At 34.1% G+C, this 18,055-nt stretch overlaps 1 protein-coding gene across 1 annotated transcript in view; it reads left to right on the forward strand.

The window, feature by feature from the left end:
* LRPPRC (leucine rich pentatricopeptide repeat containing) overlaps positions 1 to 18,055 on the forward strand; it is a 96,060-nt gene that overhangs the window by 38,859 nt on the left and 39,146 nt on the right. The window contains exons 16-25 of the mRNA XM_065929360.1: positions 963 to 1,020; positions 2,171 to 2,277; positions 2,492 to 2,569; positions 2,900 to 2,944; positions 3,295 to 3,399; positions 4,383 to 4,513; positions 5,219 to 5,304; positions 6,728 to 6,935; positions 14,109 to 14,233; positions 14,742 to 14,848. Coding sequence (XP_065785432.1) covers positions 963 to 1,020; positions 2,171 to 2,277; positions 2,492 to 2,569; positions 2,900 to 2,944; positions 3,295 to 3,399; positions 4,383 to 4,513; positions 5,219 to 5,304; positions 6,728 to 6,935; positions 14,109 to 14,233; positions 14,742 to 14,848 — 1,050 coding nt within the window. The remainder of the gene's footprint in view (positions 1 to 962; positions 1,021 to 2,170; positions 2,278 to 2,491; positions 2,570 to 2,899; positions 2,945 to 3,294; positions 3,400 to 4,382; positions 4,514 to 5,218; positions 5,305 to 6,727; positions 6,936 to 14,108; positions 14,234 to 14,741; positions 14,849 to 18,055) is intronic.

Consider the following 18,055-nt stretch of genomic DNA (forward strand, 5'->3'; position numbering starts at 1 on the left):
CTATGCTTCCTTTCTTACTCTCTTCAGCCTGTTGATATACAATCAGAATACAGTGTTCAGAAGTTACATGTCAGTGTCGGAGGTTTTGTAATCTTTTCATCATCAAATACGTTCGGATTTTTTTAATTGAAATTTTGTGGGTAGAGTTAATGTTGAAGAGTAAGTCTTTTGGTTTCTGTGTATTCAGTGGATAAGAATCAATGAGAACAAACATATTACAACTTTCGACCCCCTTTTGTTTTAAGTAAGTAAGCGTTAGTTGCTCACTCCTGTCCGACTCTTTGAGACCCTGTGGACTGCAGCCTGCCAGCCTCCTCTGTCCATGGAATTCCTTAGGAAAGAAGCCTGGAGTGAGTTGCCATTCCCTTTTCTCCAGGGAATCTTCCTCACCCAGGGATCGAACCTAGGTCTCCTGCATAGCAGGTGGATTCTTTATCATCTGAGCCGCCAGGAAAGCCCCCATTTTGTTTTAATGCCATTAAAGTGATTGGAGAAATGTTGAAAAACTTTTTTAAAAATGTATTTAGTGTTTCAGGATATTTTGCTTTGTTACTGCTGTAGAACTTCATTTAAAAGGAGGAAACTGGTTGAATTTCAGCAAGACCAAAAACAATAAATGACAAATAACATTGGTTGATAATTCCTATAAGCTGTTTTCTACAGTAACAGTTTATTTAAAACAATATATAACCAGAACAGTTTAGAGGTTTTCTTAGTGATGTATCATGAAATACTGCAGTTTTCCTTCAACATGGGTTTGTTGTTTTGTTGTTTTTAAAAAAGTAACCTGTTATTTAAAAACGAAACAATCTCCTTGGCAAGTGGGGGTGATGTTGAATTACTGTGATATAGAGTAATACCTTACTGGGGAGAGGCTTTATTATTTCAAGAATTCAATTTCAGATTGTGTTTGTTCTAGTTTGCTTCTGTTGCTGCAATGCACACATTTTCTGTCTTACCAGATAACAGAACTGTTGTACAAGGATGGACGTTATTGCCAGGAGCCTCCAGGACCAACGGGTAGCGTTTCAATTTCGATGATTGTAACTTATCCACAAATCCATTCTTCTGTGTAATGATGGGCTAGAAGGATTACAGCAGTAAACATTTTGTTTTTGAAAGTGAAATTTGAAAACATTTGTTTATAAATCTTTACATTGATAACCGCATCATTTTGAGATCTGTGAGGTGTTTGGTATTACCATAATTGTTTTTCTAAGGACAGAGTTGGGAGGGTTTTTCTTTTCTGATATTGAGGAAATGCTTCTTATAGCATCAATCAAAATAGCCTTAAAAATCAGTAATCCTTAGTGTTTATGTGATTTTAATGTTTTGCAGGTATAATTTAAACATATAAAAATAGTAAAGAGGTCTTGTAGATTTTTCCACTATTTATTACCCAAAATACATTATTTTGACATTTAGTAATTTTTGTTTTCATGTAATAAAGCCTGGCATATGTGGTTTTCTGTTAAACACACACACACACACACACACACACACACACACACACACACACACACACACACACACACACACCACCCCCCCCCCCCCACATGGTATCTTTCTTGAAAGTTCGTATTTTTCTATCCTATGTATTAACACATGGCCCTATACATTTTATGCTTGGATGCATAGGAAAATTACTGTTGTTACGAAACATCTTTGTTAATCTTGGTTTTTCATTGGCTAATAGGCAGCTCTCCACAAGAATATTACATCTGCTTATTAAAATTATTTAACTTTCTATACTCAACATTTGCGAATCCTCTAATTTTATGTTTCCCTAAATATTGCCCACCAAAAATTAATATAGAAATATATACAAGGCATTTATTTATTCTCACTATTTGTGATTTGGACAGGAGAGGGGTAAGGCCTTGGGCAGGACCACTTCTGTCACAGAGTGGTAGAAAAAAATAGATTGAAGTAAGATTCAGTGCTGAAAAGCTGTCACTCGGTCTGAAAATAATTAATATTCCTTTCACTCACCAGTTAGATATGTGCTCCCAAACCACATAATCTCTATGCCTCAGTGATCATTGTTGCCATTTCGGAGCCTCTCATCAGGGTGACATCTCACACCAAAATGATTTCTTATAAATTAATCTTGATAACATGACAGTCTCAGTAATTTTAGTGGAATGCTTTCTCTTGTTTTTTTCCACAGAAGCTGTTGGCTATTTTCTTTATAACTTGATTGACAGCATGAGTGACTCAGAGGTACAGGCCAAGGAGGAGCGTTTGAGACAATACTTCCATCAGCTGAAGGAGATGGTACCATTTCATTTTTTGCTATATAATGCCTGTCCTGTCTGACATGTATCTATTAGATTTGAAATTGCTGCTTTTAAGTACAACCAGACCACTTCTCAATGACATATACGAGTTGGAGACTTAAATTATGTCTGAGATAATTTCTGTTAGACAAATTTCAGTTTAGTTGTCTAAAACTTGTTTTTTTTTTCCCTCCTCCCTCCCCTTTGCACAGAATGTAAAAATTCCTGAAAATATCTACAGAGGCATTCGTAATCTGCTGGATAGCTACCATGTTCCTGAATTGATTAAGGTGTGTGTGAAATAATAATCAACTTCTTAAAATGCTTAATTTATATATAGAGGCATGTCAAAGTTTTATTTAAATATATTGCTTTTGGCCAAAAGTTTATTTAAACGATAGCCTTTAAAACAAGGCTTTTTATTGATTATTGGTGAATGCTGTTTATATATTGAAGAATGTATTTAAAAGTGTTTTTTACAGTGGTTATAAAGTCTGAAGAGAAGTTCAGGAAAATTTTGGAAAATGGAAAAATGAAATGAGACTTCCAAAATTTGCTTTTGACATTTGCTAGTATATTTTCCATATGTTTTCTAATCCTAATTTAAATCCTGATTTTAGGATGTTAATATGTTGGTTGAAAGAGAGAAGACAGACTCTAGAAAAGTAAGTATGTTTTTTGAGTAGATTCTACATGCTGTAATAACCTCATTTAATGAGAGTTCTAGACTATGTCCTTTTAAAACCAGTGGTTCCTAACATTTTTGCCTCTAGCATAGTTCTAAGAAGTTGATAAAAGCCGTTTACCATCTCAGAAAAATTATATCTAAGAAATCTGCATATAATATCAGGAGCTTTATAAACCCCTCAAGTCCATCCCAGATCCCCACATTAATATCCTTGATAGCATTTATGACATTTAGGAAAGGGCAGTTTAAAGAGAAGAGTGACAAAGGGTGCGTTTTCTTTGTAGTAAATTTCTTTCCTTCGTTTTTCTTCCCATTTCTATTTTGCAGCCTTCATCATCTGATTTGGAGTCTAAACTTGAAAAGCTAAAAGCTGAAAATCAACCTATAGGAGATATCCTAAAGCAGCTCATATTAATGCTATGTTCAGAAGAGGTAACGTTTGTTTAAATATTTTAAATGTGCTATTAAGATAAAAAAATTCTTTACAGATAAAAGTAAGCAAAGCCCAATATAAAATTTATTATTTTTACAATTGATTATTATACATCATGTCTGTGAAGAATGCAATTAAATGAGAGGTTAACTAACTTCAGCTACACCTTGAATGGCATGTTTTCGGGTTGCCGTAGTTTGTTTACGATAATCTGCAAAGTGAATGATAGTAACAGCCGTGATAGGTTTATCATACATGCCAAATGTCCTTTCAAGCCATGGCTCCGGTCTCTCATATCTAGATTGTCAAGCAACTGATACATGCAGTAGTCATTTGCAAGTCAAATATTACTAGGTTGTTAATGCAGGGATTGAAATTCCATTTTCCTGCTGGAAAAAAGCTCTTTCTGAGATAAAGGGTCTTTCGCCTTTTTTCAGCAGGCGTCCAGCTGTACTTTTGTTCATTTTAGTGTGTGTCTGCAATTGGGGTATATCACTAGACTTTTTCAGTTTCTAGTTCGGTATCATTTGGTCATATGCCTGTGTTTCTGGGGGAAAAAATACAGCTGACTTTAAGGTTATAATATGGCACTATTAAATTCTAAAATATTTCCTGCACATTACAGATTGTGAGGAACTTGGCAGTGATAAATATTTCTGTGCATGGAAATTGGAATCACTTGGTACATATTTAATCTGGAAGTCTTTTTTCATAATACAGTACCCAAACCTAAAACATCAAATTTGGCATAGTGATCAGTTTTGCAGCACAGATAACAAATCTTTGGAATCCTTCATATATATCTTTCCTGCTTTTTAAAAGGTATATTAAAAATACCAGGGAGCAAGGTGAAGTTAATAATGTGTATCCATTTTTTTTAAAAGTAGTGTTAACTTTTTTTATACTCTGAACATGGAAACTAGAAATTTTACACTTTTATATTAATTTCTTACTTCTTTTTCATTTCCTTCCTTTATTTTAGAACATGGAAAAAGCTCTTGAATTGAAAGCAAAATATGAATCAGATATGGTTGTCGGTGGCTATGCAGCTTTAATAAATTTGTGCTGTCGACATGATAATGCAGAAGATGCATTGAACCTGAAACGAGAATTGTGAGTACCCTGGCACTGAAACAGATCATCACCATTTATGCTGCTATACAGTCCTTGATGGCTCATGTAGAGTGAATACCACTCTCATATAATGTAAATTTTAAAAATTCTCTTTTGTGAGTGCTTTTGAAATTTCATACTGTAATACTCTTTGATTAATTATGGCTTGTTTTCAGCAAGGAGTCTTTGTTTAAGTATGATAAGACATTCTATTCCTTGAAGCCAAGATTTTTTCCTCTTGATTATACAACTGCATATCACAACAGTGATGTTGTAACTATTATATAAGGCTTGTTAAATATTCCCCTTCCTGTACTGTAGTGTAAACAGAATTCTGTCCGTTTCTCAGGTATCCTTGACTTTCCACTGATAGATTTAACAAATAAAAATGTCTCTTGGGAGTATTTCAGTATTTGCAACAAAGTGAGAATCACCTTAAGTACCATGAAACAGAAGCATTCCTTATTCGTATCATTTGCAGATGGAAAGATAATATACATGTGGTATTACATTTTTACTTCTTTGAATATAATTGCATGTAGATTTGTATATGGCCTCAAAAATAAACCTGAACTAAAAGGTAGAAGCCAGTGTTAATAAAAATTCAGATTCTGAGATTTTTGGAAAAGTGATCAAGTAGATACTGCACTGCTATTAACAGTTAAACAACTTCTAACATAATATAAATATGGCTTTAATTTTTAGTGACCGTTTAAATTCTTCCGCTGTCCTTGACACCGGCAAGTATGTAAGACTCGTTAAAGTATTGGGAAAACATGGCAAGCTCCAAGGTAAGCGTCAGCACATAAAGGAAATGTGTGATGCAAGTATCTTCCCCCTGGAATAACATGTGAATTGATATTAATGGTGTATCATGTCCATCCTGCAAAGTGCTTCAACACTTTGCATACAAATTTGCATGTGAATCCAACCAGAGCTGCACGGACAGTGTCGGCCATTAGTTTTAATGGATTGGCAAGCTTGTCATTTACATTTGCACAGCTCAGTGCTTTTTGCATTTCTGCAGCTAGTTTTTATTAGCATTGCTGTTTGGGTTGAGTTTGAAGATCATGACTTATGGCACAATTTGCTTATATGCCTGCACTAATGGCTTTGTTTTTGCTTAAGAACATTGGAAGGCTGAACATAAAACCTGTAAATATAACCTTTATTCAAGAATACGAATTTTGCAGGCGTCTTTGTCTTCACTTCTGATAACATTAACAAAATATATACTTCAATAAGGTTTCACACAGAAGTTTGCAGAGAGCCTAACTGTTTATATAGTTGATGTGTATCCTCTAACTTTCTTATAGTTGGGATAATGCTAAGCCTAATGCAATTATACCTAATAATTTATTCTTAACTATTTGATTATTTATTAACTTTCTCATTAGACTTTATTTTGAAACTTTTAAAAAAACCTCCCTGTCTTCCTTTTATTCCTAGAGAAGACTTTTTGTTTTTAAATCATTATAGTGAAAAATGTATGGAGAAAGTATTTGACTTGATTGTTGAATTTTTCCCTGGGAAATTTTTCTAACACAGACAATCCTTTATGAAGATTAGCCTGCTTTTTAAAATCACTTTCTATAAAGCGGTCAAAACATTTTGTCTGTGCAATAGTTAATAACAACATTATAAAAAATGCACTTATTCCATATCCTAAAATGTTTGTTTCTGCCTTCCTAATGAAGCTTAATGAATCTAATGTATTAACATGCAGTCTTTTGGAAAGCTTTCATTGGCTCTGCTTGGCTAATTAGTATCGACATAGCAAACAGGCCCTATCGGTATCAGACCATTAGTCTGGCTGTATATACAGTGTAAACACATCTTTATTATCTGGCCTCCTGACAAGCCATCTGCTGAAGAAACAATGGTGTGATTTAGCAGATGTTAGCTCTGAACGATAAAAGCATCCATTTAGGAGGATCTCACAGCTATAGGGCAGACCGTTCAGGGTTATGTGGTGCAGAGTGGGCACACAGTCCCTATCTATAATTTGTAGTCAAAGTTGCAGGGAAATGATAAAACCATGCTATTGTGGATTTATAATTGTAGTCTCGTTTAGAAATGCAAGTAGTAATTAACTTGAAATCGGCATTATACACTAGAATTTACATTCCTGCTGGGCTTGAAATGCTGTTTTAATAGCAGTTTGTTTTCCCTACATGAAATTACCTAAGGGTCTTTTGTGCTACTTCATTGTAGATGCTATTAACATTCTAAAGGAGATGAAAGAGAAGGATGTTCTTATCAAAGATGCAACAGTCTTGTCCTTTTTCCACATCCTAAATGGCGCAGCTTTACGAGGTGAAACTGAAACAGTAAAACAGTTGCATGAAGCCATTGTGACCCTAGGGTTAGCGAAACCATCTACCACCTTAAGTTCCCCATTGGTCACTCTGTATCTGGAAAAGTAAGTGAATTGAATTTTCAGTTTTGAATGTTGGCATTGAAAGAATGAATCTAATCATCCAGCGTTTCTATTTTGTAAATTCTCTGTGATGCTTCAGAAGCCTTATTTGCCACCAAATAAGAGAATGTCTGTGGTGTAGGTGACCTTTAAAATTGCCAGCAACGCTGTGGTCCTATGGATTACTTTTCAGTGAAATGATCTATGGCGGTTTGGGGGGGTGGTTTGGTGGGGCATGTGATGATAGTACATGAAACCAAATCTAGTTTTACCCAGTTTTGAGCCTTATAAGTGCTAATTATTGATAAATATAAGAAGGGATTCTTTGGGACTTTCAGTTAGGCTTCATCACTGTTGTTCATGTTATGATGTGGCAGTGTCTCTTGACGGATCCTTTTTTCCGTGTAGTGTTTTAATTGTATGTACCAACACAGGAGTTACTGTAGCTTCGCTAAGTTATTGTAGAAGGTGTCTCTGTGTCTTGTGGCAAGAAGATGAATTTTGTTAATAGGGTAAAGTTCACTGAGTTTGAAAATGTCTGTATTTGGAATGTTCATGTTGGTGCCCAATTTAAGGTATTTTTTTCAAGTGTAAATCATAAAGTCAACCTACATTCTTGTACAGAGTGAATCATTTTAGTAAGATAACAAAGCATCCTTTATTATCTTCTTTTCCTCTAGCATTGTTTTTCTTTTCTGTTTCTAAAAATTTCTCAGATCTTTCCCCTTTGCCACTTTCTTCCATGACTTAGCACAGTTTTTTAATCTTCTTATTTTGTGATTGAGGTTTTCTCATTTAGTTTGAATGTTGCTGTATCAATGCCAGGAGAAAAGTAAATGATAAATCTTAGTGTACTCATATTCTTCCCATATTTCTGGTAGTTTTTCTCTATTTACTAAGAGCATAATTAAATGAATATAATGAATGATTTAATATTGAAAATGTGGAATAAAAAACATCTAACTATGTTATGTTTATATATATGTGCACACACGTTCATACACGCAAATGATTTGTGAAATAATTTCTTTGACATCCAATCAAAAAGCAGTTTATCAACGTAACTGATTTGGCTAAGTCTTTAACCTCCACAATCTCAGCATTACATCTTTTTAAAGAACAGTGATTCAAACAATTACTGTGTTATTGAGTTCTCGTGTTCACAGCCAACTTTATATAGAAATCCTGTAATTAATATGCTTCCTCCAAGAATTTTTTTGATGATCTCAAAAGACCCATCTCTGCAGATTGCATGTGGAGCTCTGCATAGGGGTTTGAAAGAAATGGGCCCAGTGCCCAGAAGAATTAGGCCCTCCTCCATCAGTGGGCAAAAATAAAATAATTAACAATGAAAACGAGGCCATGGTAAAGAAGTATCTTACAAACAGAAATACCGTGAGACAGAAGATCAAAAGTTTTCCGAGAAAGGTCTGCAGATGGGGCTCATGAACCAAGGAGAACTTCCCCCAGAGGAAAATGGAAAAAGCGTGGGATTCAGATGTTAACATGGTGCATACTCTGTACTTCTGATTTAATAGTACGGGGATTTGTTTGTCTCAGTTAAATTTGACTGTCCCTGTTAATTGGGCTAGAGAAATGTAAATTAGTACCTTTTATGGTTTTTTTTTTTTTTTAACTGCTTTCAAATATAAAGAGAAATTGTTACCTTCCACTTTTATTTGCCTAACTTTGTTTTTGTTTTTTGCTGTCTCTGCTTTGCAGAGGCTTTTTCCCTGACAAGATCTTTCAGTTTCATCTGTCATGATAAAAACTTTCTGTCGACTCTTTTAGAGTCAGAAAGAAGAAATTAAGGGGATAAAGGAAATTTCACGATTTGCAGAGTACAGTAGTAGCACTCCTAATCGGGGCTAAGTTGGAGGAAAACATTGATTTTGAAACTTGTTTTCAATTGTGTTTTTCCAAATGATGAAAGATAGCTAATTATTCAGAATTATGACAAGTGCAGTACTAGGATTAACTACACTGGCCTCCCCAAAAGTCTACATGTATTTGACTTTATTAAATATGTTTAATCTTCAATAATATCATGTAACTGGCCTCAGCAGGTATAAGTTCATCTGGAGAGCTTATACTTTTATTCAAACTTGAGGTGAAATTAAGAGAAACATTTCAGAGCATGATACAAAATCTTCATCCTTTCCTTTTTGGAAAATTATTGCCAGACTGTGAAGAAAGCTGTCACTTACAAACTGTAATTCTGGAACAAATCTGTGAGGTTGAGTTCCTTAGAAAGGTGATCTTTAAGATTCAGTAGATTTTAATTCTGAACTGAATTTTCCAGCATTGGATAAAACACAGGAGAAATTTAATTGTATCTGTTTGTTACCGGATAGTGTATAAAGTCTTTATTATTGTTATGAAAAATAATACATTTTGTTTTATTCATTTGCTCAAGGAAATCCAAAATAATGACAGGTTTGCAAAATTTTGAAGTTGTTTAATCTGATTTGTATTATCAAAATAATGCTTGTACCGAACAGAGGAAAACCATGCTGAATTGAACAAAATTTTCGTGTGTTTCGTTTACATTGGGGTTCTATAAGCCACATGTCTACATGTAGTCCACATGACCATTAAACATTTTCCTTTGTAACTACTTAAAAAATATTTTTTTTAATTGAAATCATGCTTGATTCAGAAAGATGACCTGGATACTCCATACTAAGAAAGAAAGAAAAATGTTTTAAAATAGGTTAAAAGAGTTTTTGATTAGTCTTTGTGCTATGGTAAAGGAAATAAAATTAATGAAATCTGGCCATTAGTTTTAAAAGTCTAAGAATTTGTATGATGCAGTTTCAGGTTCACTTCTTGTATAGCTGATTCATTTTGGTTTCATTGCATATGAAAAATATTTGAAGCTGTTTAACTGGATTATTTAGTGCAAATGATCAAAGAAACTTTAATTTCTGCTTTCCATTAAGGATTTTTCTGTGCTGATTTGTGCTATAAGCTGTATATACCCACATGCATTTCATTTAAGTGAATCATGAACTTTGTGCATATAATCCTCCCAGAATTCTTGCTATGTTAATCTTGAGTTCTTCATAAAGGTCACAATTTCCGTTAAGATGAACCTATGCCAGTACGTTTTAAAATTCACACACTGTAACACTTCAGTGTGTTGCAGAAGTGGGAAATCTACTTTTTTAGGATGGTGGTTATTCTGTCATATACACTTCCCTTATTTTTGGCATCTTCATTTGTACTGGATACTTTTATTATTTATGGGAATGCTTGCCTTCTAAAGTAAAACTCTTTATGTGCTGAAAGGAAATTAAGGAGGTTTGGCTCTTTTACTCCATTATTGCAATTAAGAATTTAGCATCATCCGTGCCAAAGGACAAAAGTGGTTCATTTGCCCTAGGGGAACAGGACAGTGATAAGATGATTTTTCGTCAAGGATCATTGGGTCGTAATTAAGTTACATTCATGGCTATTGCTTTTTGAAGGATGATTGGTAAATGACAGGCTTCATGTGCTTAGTACGGACAGTGTTCAGTAGGGTTTTTTCTCCCTCTGTCAGAAAATCCTGTTGAGCCTGATAATGTAAATGTGGCATTTTATTCTGAACAAAAGAGCAGGGAAATGAGCTATCTTGTCTAATCATTCAGTTGTTTAACACCGACTTCCAGTTTAGACTCAATTGGCTGGAAAGCACTTGACATGTGAAGTTAGTGCTGTTCCCAACGCATGTTTGAGTAAATTTTAAAGTAAGTGACAGCTAAATTGTACCTAGGGAAATTACAAAGCCTTCAACACAGTTAATTTTTTGGGGAGGATTAGTTGTAATTGCAACACCAGTCTCCTTGAAGATTCCTCATTTATAGATGATGAACAGGAAAAAAAAACATTTAGCTCTTTCAGGGACTGGTTCTCTTAACAGAATAATTTTTGCAAAGTCTGTGATTTCTCCTGGAATGATTTCTTCCCACACTGAACATCTGCTTAAGATTTATAGAATAGTCGGAGTTTAAGAGTGTTAAGGTGTTTCCCCCCCCCCCTTGTTTTGAACTTTTTTTCCCCCCCAACGACCTTCTTTTCTCTAGTGATTTCAGATTTTGAGAGCTTTTCAGTCAGTAAGCTCTTTAGGTAAATTGCCACTTCACCAGCACTTTATGCATAATGTCGAAGCACTTTATTCCAATTAAAAAATCAATATTTGTCATTTAAAATTTTTATTAAATTAAGTATACTCTCTGAATTGGAAGTTATGGGTAAGCAGACTAAGTTTAAAGCTATCGATAGGTAAATAAATAGTTATCACTGGTTGTTCCTGTTCTAACGGTTAGTTCAAGTTTGTATGAAACACATTTGTGATTTTTAGTTTATTTATAAAGAAATTTGAGTTAAGAGGGCTTTGTTTTCTGGTATCATTATAAGATCTTTGTTCCATTCTACTTTTATTTCATCAGCTTGTAGAATTTTGATTAAAGTCGTATTGAGTTAATTTGTATCAGTCACAAATACTTTTAAATGATTGCTTACTTTTTATTAGCATATATTTTATTTATGAAGATTACTTTATGTATATCACTGAAATACTTTGAGGGGTGTCTAGTCATTGAAAATATCATAGTGGATTTTCTGAGAGATAATATGTTAGAGTTGGTTTTCACTTGGCATTGTTTGAAGTTTCTGAAAGCAGTGGCTAAATTTTTATTTCTATTTTAGAGTAGAGTTTTAAATCAGTTCTAGTGTTTTAAAGCATACAGAAGAAAGCAAAGTCATTTCAGGATATAGAATTACACTCATTAATTAAATCTTCCCCCACGTTTGGGTGTAAGGCAGTGTCAACCTTTTTCCATTTGATATTTTGCTGCACTTAATGATGTAATCCTGCCTAATACAGGTAGTAGTCATGTGATGGTTTTCTCTGCTAGTGTGAAGCATTTGAGATGATGAACCTACTAAGCTCAAATTCATAGAACCTCACATTAGATTATTAGAACTGAGAGGAGACCCAAAGATCCTTGAGTTCAACTGTTGTGATAATCTACTTTTTATCACCACTTCTTGAAATATGTCACATTGTTATAGCCAAGCTGCATGTAGTACTTACCAATTAGGATTGAAATTCAAAAGTCCTATGAGTATACAACTATTTTAGCAATGTCAGTTTTAGATACTTTCTCATATTTTTAATTTCCATAACCAGAATTTTCAGGCTTAAATAGAAAGATTAATGATGACATCAAATTATATGAGGAATGGATATTTTTGTCTCTTTCTTAAGGTTACATGATCCAGCCAAACATAAGTCAGAATGTAAATAGGAATGGAAAAGAAATGACTAGTCCTAAGTTATTTCTATCATCAGTAGGTATGAAATGTTTCATTACAGATTTTTAACTCATTTTGTTGGCAACCTAGGATCAGTGACATTGTTATTTAAAATTACTAACAAATATATATGAATTGTTTCCATTTTGCTATCCTTGTCTTTTCTGTTGTTGTTCTGAGCATGCGTAATCTTCAGAAGCATATATTTGGAGACCAAAGACTATTAGTGTGTCTCTTCGATTGACCAAACAGTTATTCATTCATTTATTGATAGCTTTGACCTAATGTAGGGAAAATACAATTGAGATACAATACTATTCTAGTTTGGGAATTGACCTGAAAAAGTAAATCATCCTGCCTTTTAAAAATCTGTTATGTGTTAGTTTTTCTTTTGAAAATATTTTGGTAGTTTTTCCCTTAAATGGGATTGTGGAAAGGTAATAACTGAACTTGTATCTGAAGCAAAGGAAAATACTGATTATATAAAGCTTTATATCCTATGTGGTAGCTTCTGTAGCATTTCCCTTGTATGACAGTAATCTAGCCTGCAGCATCTACTTGCAGTTTTGAAATTAACCTGTAATTTAGTCTTCACCCCAAATGACAAAAATTCAAATGACTCTGTGGGGTACCAGAAGATGCACTGTAAACAGGCTCAGTAAGGGGATGAGGTGGAGATCCATTCTGATCGGCTCATTTTCACTGTGTCAGGATTATTGCAGTAAAATTAACGCTTCTTCATGGTATTGTACTTTCTAGTACAGTTTAAAATCTTAATCTGGATAAAATAGTAATTCAATCTAGGGCAACATAACATTTGTATAATGAACCAAAATGTTAGGGCTTCAGCGGAAAATTTTAAAAGGCTTTTCTTCCTTTCAAAAACTGTTGCACCTGTGAGAGAAATGTGTTTTCTCCACAAAGATTATCACTAGCTATACTTTTTGATCCATACCTGTAACCATGTTTGTTTGTTTTCTAAGTACATTTCATACTTTCTTTTAAAAAATCTTTAAAATTTATTATTCCAAATTATATCACCTTATTAGGTTAAGCATTGCTTTTTAATAGAGCATAATGTATAATTAGATGTACTCTGAAAGGGGGAATCCAGTGATCTGATGGCAGTACCTTCCTAGTGGCCTGAGGCTAATCAGTCAGCCTCTAGATGCCTTAGTTTCCTCATCTATTTAAAAATAAAGGAAAGTGGCAGGTAGACATGGATCACATTATCTAAACAACTTTCCCAAGGTCTTAATAACTTCTTATACAGTTGTTTCCCAAAGGATAAAATAGGTTTTGAGGACCCACAAGAATGTACTCTTTATTTAATAAATAACTTAATGAAAATATCTTTTTACTTTAATTAACTACATCCCTAGTATGAGTCCTGAAGTTATTTCCTCCTTATCTGGAGAGGCAGCAGTTTGGAAATTATGGTGAGAAAGGTGAAAGTGCTCGAGAAGTTCTTGATGACCATTGATGCACGTTTAGTAAAGTTTCCCAAATCTGATTATTGAGAACCATAAACGTAAGTGGTTGGAAAAAATATTTGACAGTAGTCCTTGTTTTTAGAAATAATGCATTCTTACAGCAAATTCTATAGAATATGAGAAAATGCCTTCATCTTTTGGACTCTTAATCAAAAAGTGCCATTTAGCAAGTGAAATAATAAAAGGTGAAGCAGAGGAAAGAAGGAGCCACTGATGACGTCTGTACTCTGAACACTGATTTTTATATAAGGATTCTTTCTTTTTGGCTTTGTGGTCATCTACTTAAGTAAAAGCTGCCTGTGTACTTTTTGACTTGTCATTGTGTATCTCTCAGATTAATTAGATACATTTTTTTCATTGTTAATATTTTGTTGTTTCCAAGGGATGACTTGCCTGCTGCTCTTGAAAGCACCCTTGACTGCTACAAGAAATATAAAGTCCTGCCAAGGATCCATGATGTCCTGTGTAAGCTGATAGAGAAAGGCGAGACTGAGCTCATTCAGAAAGGTTAGCTATCTTCTAATATCTTAGGGTTATCAGTCGTTTTTTTTTTTCTCCTTTTTCTTGCTTGTGTAATCTTAATGTGTTGCTGTGAGGAGAAAATTTAACAGGAAGACAAGCACATCCAGAGAAACTTTTGTTGCGCTTGTGAGTTGAAGAGAAAAATATCAGGTAAATTTTTAAAAATATTACAGATGTCCTTCTTTTTAATAACAGTTCATTTTAAAAAGTTGCCCTTGGTTATTTTTTTTGCTCCACTTCTTGATGATCTGCCTTTGTGAGGATTTTCATCCAATCTCACCATTTCTCTTTGAAGCTAGTCATAGGTGCTTAATGTCATAAATATATGCTGTTAGGTAAAGAATGTGACAGAAAATTGTTTCATATAGCTATAAGCTTTAAGTTACTCTGAATATTTATTTTAAAGTTTTCTGACATTTGTTCAGAATTCTTCAAGTGATACTGTGTTACTCTATATTTTTTCTTCTAATATATTTTCTTCTTTCCTCTCTAGCAATGGACTTTGTGAGCCAAGAACAGGGTGAAATGACTATGCTCTATGATCTCTTCTTTGCCTTCCTACAAACAGGAAATTACAAAGAGGCCAAGAAGATCATTGAGGTATGATGTTAACTACAGTATTCTAATTGTACAGCTATTTAGACTCTTAATTAGAATATGTTTAAAAATTTTAGCCTTTAATTACACTTTTTTTGATTCATGTTAATATAATTCAGTCCCAATAATGTGGGGTGAGGGGGGAGACTCGGCCAGCTTCTTTATTGTATGTAATTACAGTTCAGAAAAGGCAGCCTGGTTGTATATTGAATTTGTTTCTTCACTTTGTTAAATTCACTGTTATATATCAAAATGACATTTGCATATTAAATCTTGGATTGTGGAACAATTAAATTAAACTGGCATTCCTGGGTGTAAAGTTGCTAATCCTCTTTGCCAAGGAATTCTTTGTTCTTAAAAGCGGTGGAATTTAATTTGCTGCAGACCATGCTCAGATTTATTTGTAATGCTTGTCTACAAGTTAATCAGCCAAACAAGTGCTGTCTGCAACTGTTTGGCATTTAATTTAAAATTTCTTCTTTTTTTTTTCACTATGGTAAGCAGCTTATGGGAAATGGTAGGTGACAAACCTGGGCTATTTAGGATTAGTATATTTTATCTAGGCTTGATTGAAATTTTGCTTACTGAAATTGATAAGTCAAAGGGCAACTATGAAGTCTGTCCAAATTGTGATTAATTTCAGTTTTAAAACAGTCTGTGTCCCTTAAAAAATCATTTCATAGAAGATGGACACATCATCTTAGATATTGCTTAATGTGTGTAAAATAAACTTATAAATATATCAGTCATCATGTTTCTCTCAGATATACCTTATTGCTAGCAAGCAGTCTTTTCCCAAAAGTGCCCATGATGGATGTCCCATGATGGATGAGACACAGAGGTAGTATTTGGCCTCCTTGCTTTTATGATGATGACTGCATATAATGGATTTGAAAATATAGGCACACAACCCAGAAAATTATTAGTTTCTCTTGACATTTTTCAAAGAAGAGAAATGTCTAGTATGAAAAAGGACTGTGAAATTAATTCAGAACTTTCTTCTTTTTTTCTCTTTAATCCAGTCTGTCCTTCTAGCAGAGGGAAGTAGGGTATACTGTCTCGGACAGGTGCCTTTGTAGCTCAAGTAGTTCATTTGTATTTTCTAGGAAAGGGTATAAATTCTCTCACTTAAAAGTGCACAGTGTAGGTATCTGAAAATGAGGGGACCTCTCTACCTGTTGAGTTCTGCAACTCTGTATGCATGTTATCAATCTAGTAAGGCACTGATCAGAGCAGAAATAAAATTCAGGCATTCAGACAATAGCGATTAGAGGTTCTACAGCAGGAAAGCAGATGCCTCTCTTTGTGTAATAAGCAAGACATAATAGGAAGAGCAAAAGGCTTAAGAGTGGGTTCTCCTTTTGTCATCTACTTCCTATTGTGATAAAGAATAAGTTACTAAACCTTTTTAAGCTTCCTCATCTGTGAAAGGGAATATAGTATCTTTAAAATTCAATCACATAATTTAGTATGTAAAGCAGCTTGCATTTTCTTGGATTATGGTAATAATAATACTTATTTTCTTTGCCCCTTAAAGGTAGAGACTCTGTTGTCTTCTTCACCCCACGTAATTCACAAAATTATGCTTAGTGTAAGGTACATGCTTGTCACATGAATAGGCAAGAGACGCTGCCTCTTAACTACTTAAGGTTTTGCCAGTGTACAACAGTTCGTTGAGTGTAATCATTTAGAAATGGCTGTATACTGATGGCAGAATTTTTATAGTGAGTGTATAGAACTGCTTAAAGGATAAAGAATAGCTTTACAGAATCCTTCTGCAATACCCTAGGGTAGGACAGCAAGGCATGCAATATATGGAAATATTTGAGGCACATTTTTAGGTTTTTTTTTAGTTTTTTTTTCTTAATGGTTAGTTGGAGTTGAATTAAAGTAGGAACTTGAATTTTTTTTTTAACTTTTTATTTTGTATTAGAGTATAGCCAATTAACAAACAGTGTTATCAGAGTTTCAGATGAACAACATGGGACTCAGCCATATATATACACACATCCATTCTCCCTCAAATTCCCCCTCCCATCCAGGCTGCCTTTTAACAGAGTGGCAGAGTTCCATGTGGTATTCAGTAGGTACTTGCTAGTTATCCATTTTAAATATAGTCGTGTGTACATGTCCATCCCAAATTCCCTAACTATCCCTTTTCCCCATTCTTCCCCCCACCACCCCCAACAGCAGCCATAAGCTTGTTCTTGAAGTCTGTGAGTCTGTTTCTGTTTTTTGAGTTCATTTATATCATTTCTTTTTAGAGTCCACATATAAGGGATGTCATATGATATTTCTCCTCTGTCTGACTTACTTCACTTAATACAGCACTCTCTAGGTCTATCCCATGTTGCCACAGGTGGCATTTTTCATTCTTTTTAATCACAGAGTAATATTCCATTGTATATATGTTCCACATCTTCTTTATCCGTTCCTCTGTCGATGGACATTTAGGTTGCTTCCATGTCTTAGCTATTGTAAGCAGTGCTGCAAAGAACACTGGGGTGCATGTATCCATTTGGGCCATGTTTTTCTTCAGATACATGCCCAGGAGTAGGATTGCAGGGTCATTTGGTAACTCAATTTTTATCTTTCTAAGGAACCGTCATACTGTTCTTCATAGTTACTGTACCAATTTACATTCTCACCAGCAGTGTAGGAGGGGGAACTCGATTTTTTGACTGTTAAAATTCAAGGCCTGGAGTTCTCCTTTGTGATTTTCTAAGGATTATTGAAAATCTTAAAAGTAATGACTATTAATAAACTAGGACAGTACCAGCACATGAAAGAACATAACAAATACTGAACAACATCTTTATCATTCCTCAAAATGCAACAGTGTGTTATCCATGGGTAGATTCGCTAGGGTTGAATTTCCAAAGCAAAATATACAATAAAGCTTCTTTGTATCCTCAGCACTGTGGGAGATAAGATAAGCCAGTCAACCAGTCATAAAAATGCTCTCATTAAATGAAGACCAAGACAAGATTTGGTGTATTATATGACCTGTGTTTTTAAAATGAGTTGATTTACATATATCATAAATGTATTATGTTTTAACATAGTTTTATATTTCTAACCATCGTTTATTGCAGGAGAGTGGAATTATACCTGGTATTTTGCTATGTACTTTTCTGTTTTTTGTTGAGTTTTCAGTAGTGAGGATATATATATATTCTTATTCTATATATATTCAGAAAGAGTGTTGTT

This window comes from Muntiacus reevesi, chromosome 3 (assembly GCF_963930625.1).
Source record: "Muntiacus reevesi chromosome 3, mMunRee1.1, whole genome shotgun sequence".
Classification (NCBI taxonomy): Eukaryota; Metazoa; Chordata; class Mammalia; order Artiodactyla; family Cervidae; genus Muntiacus; species Muntiacus reevesi.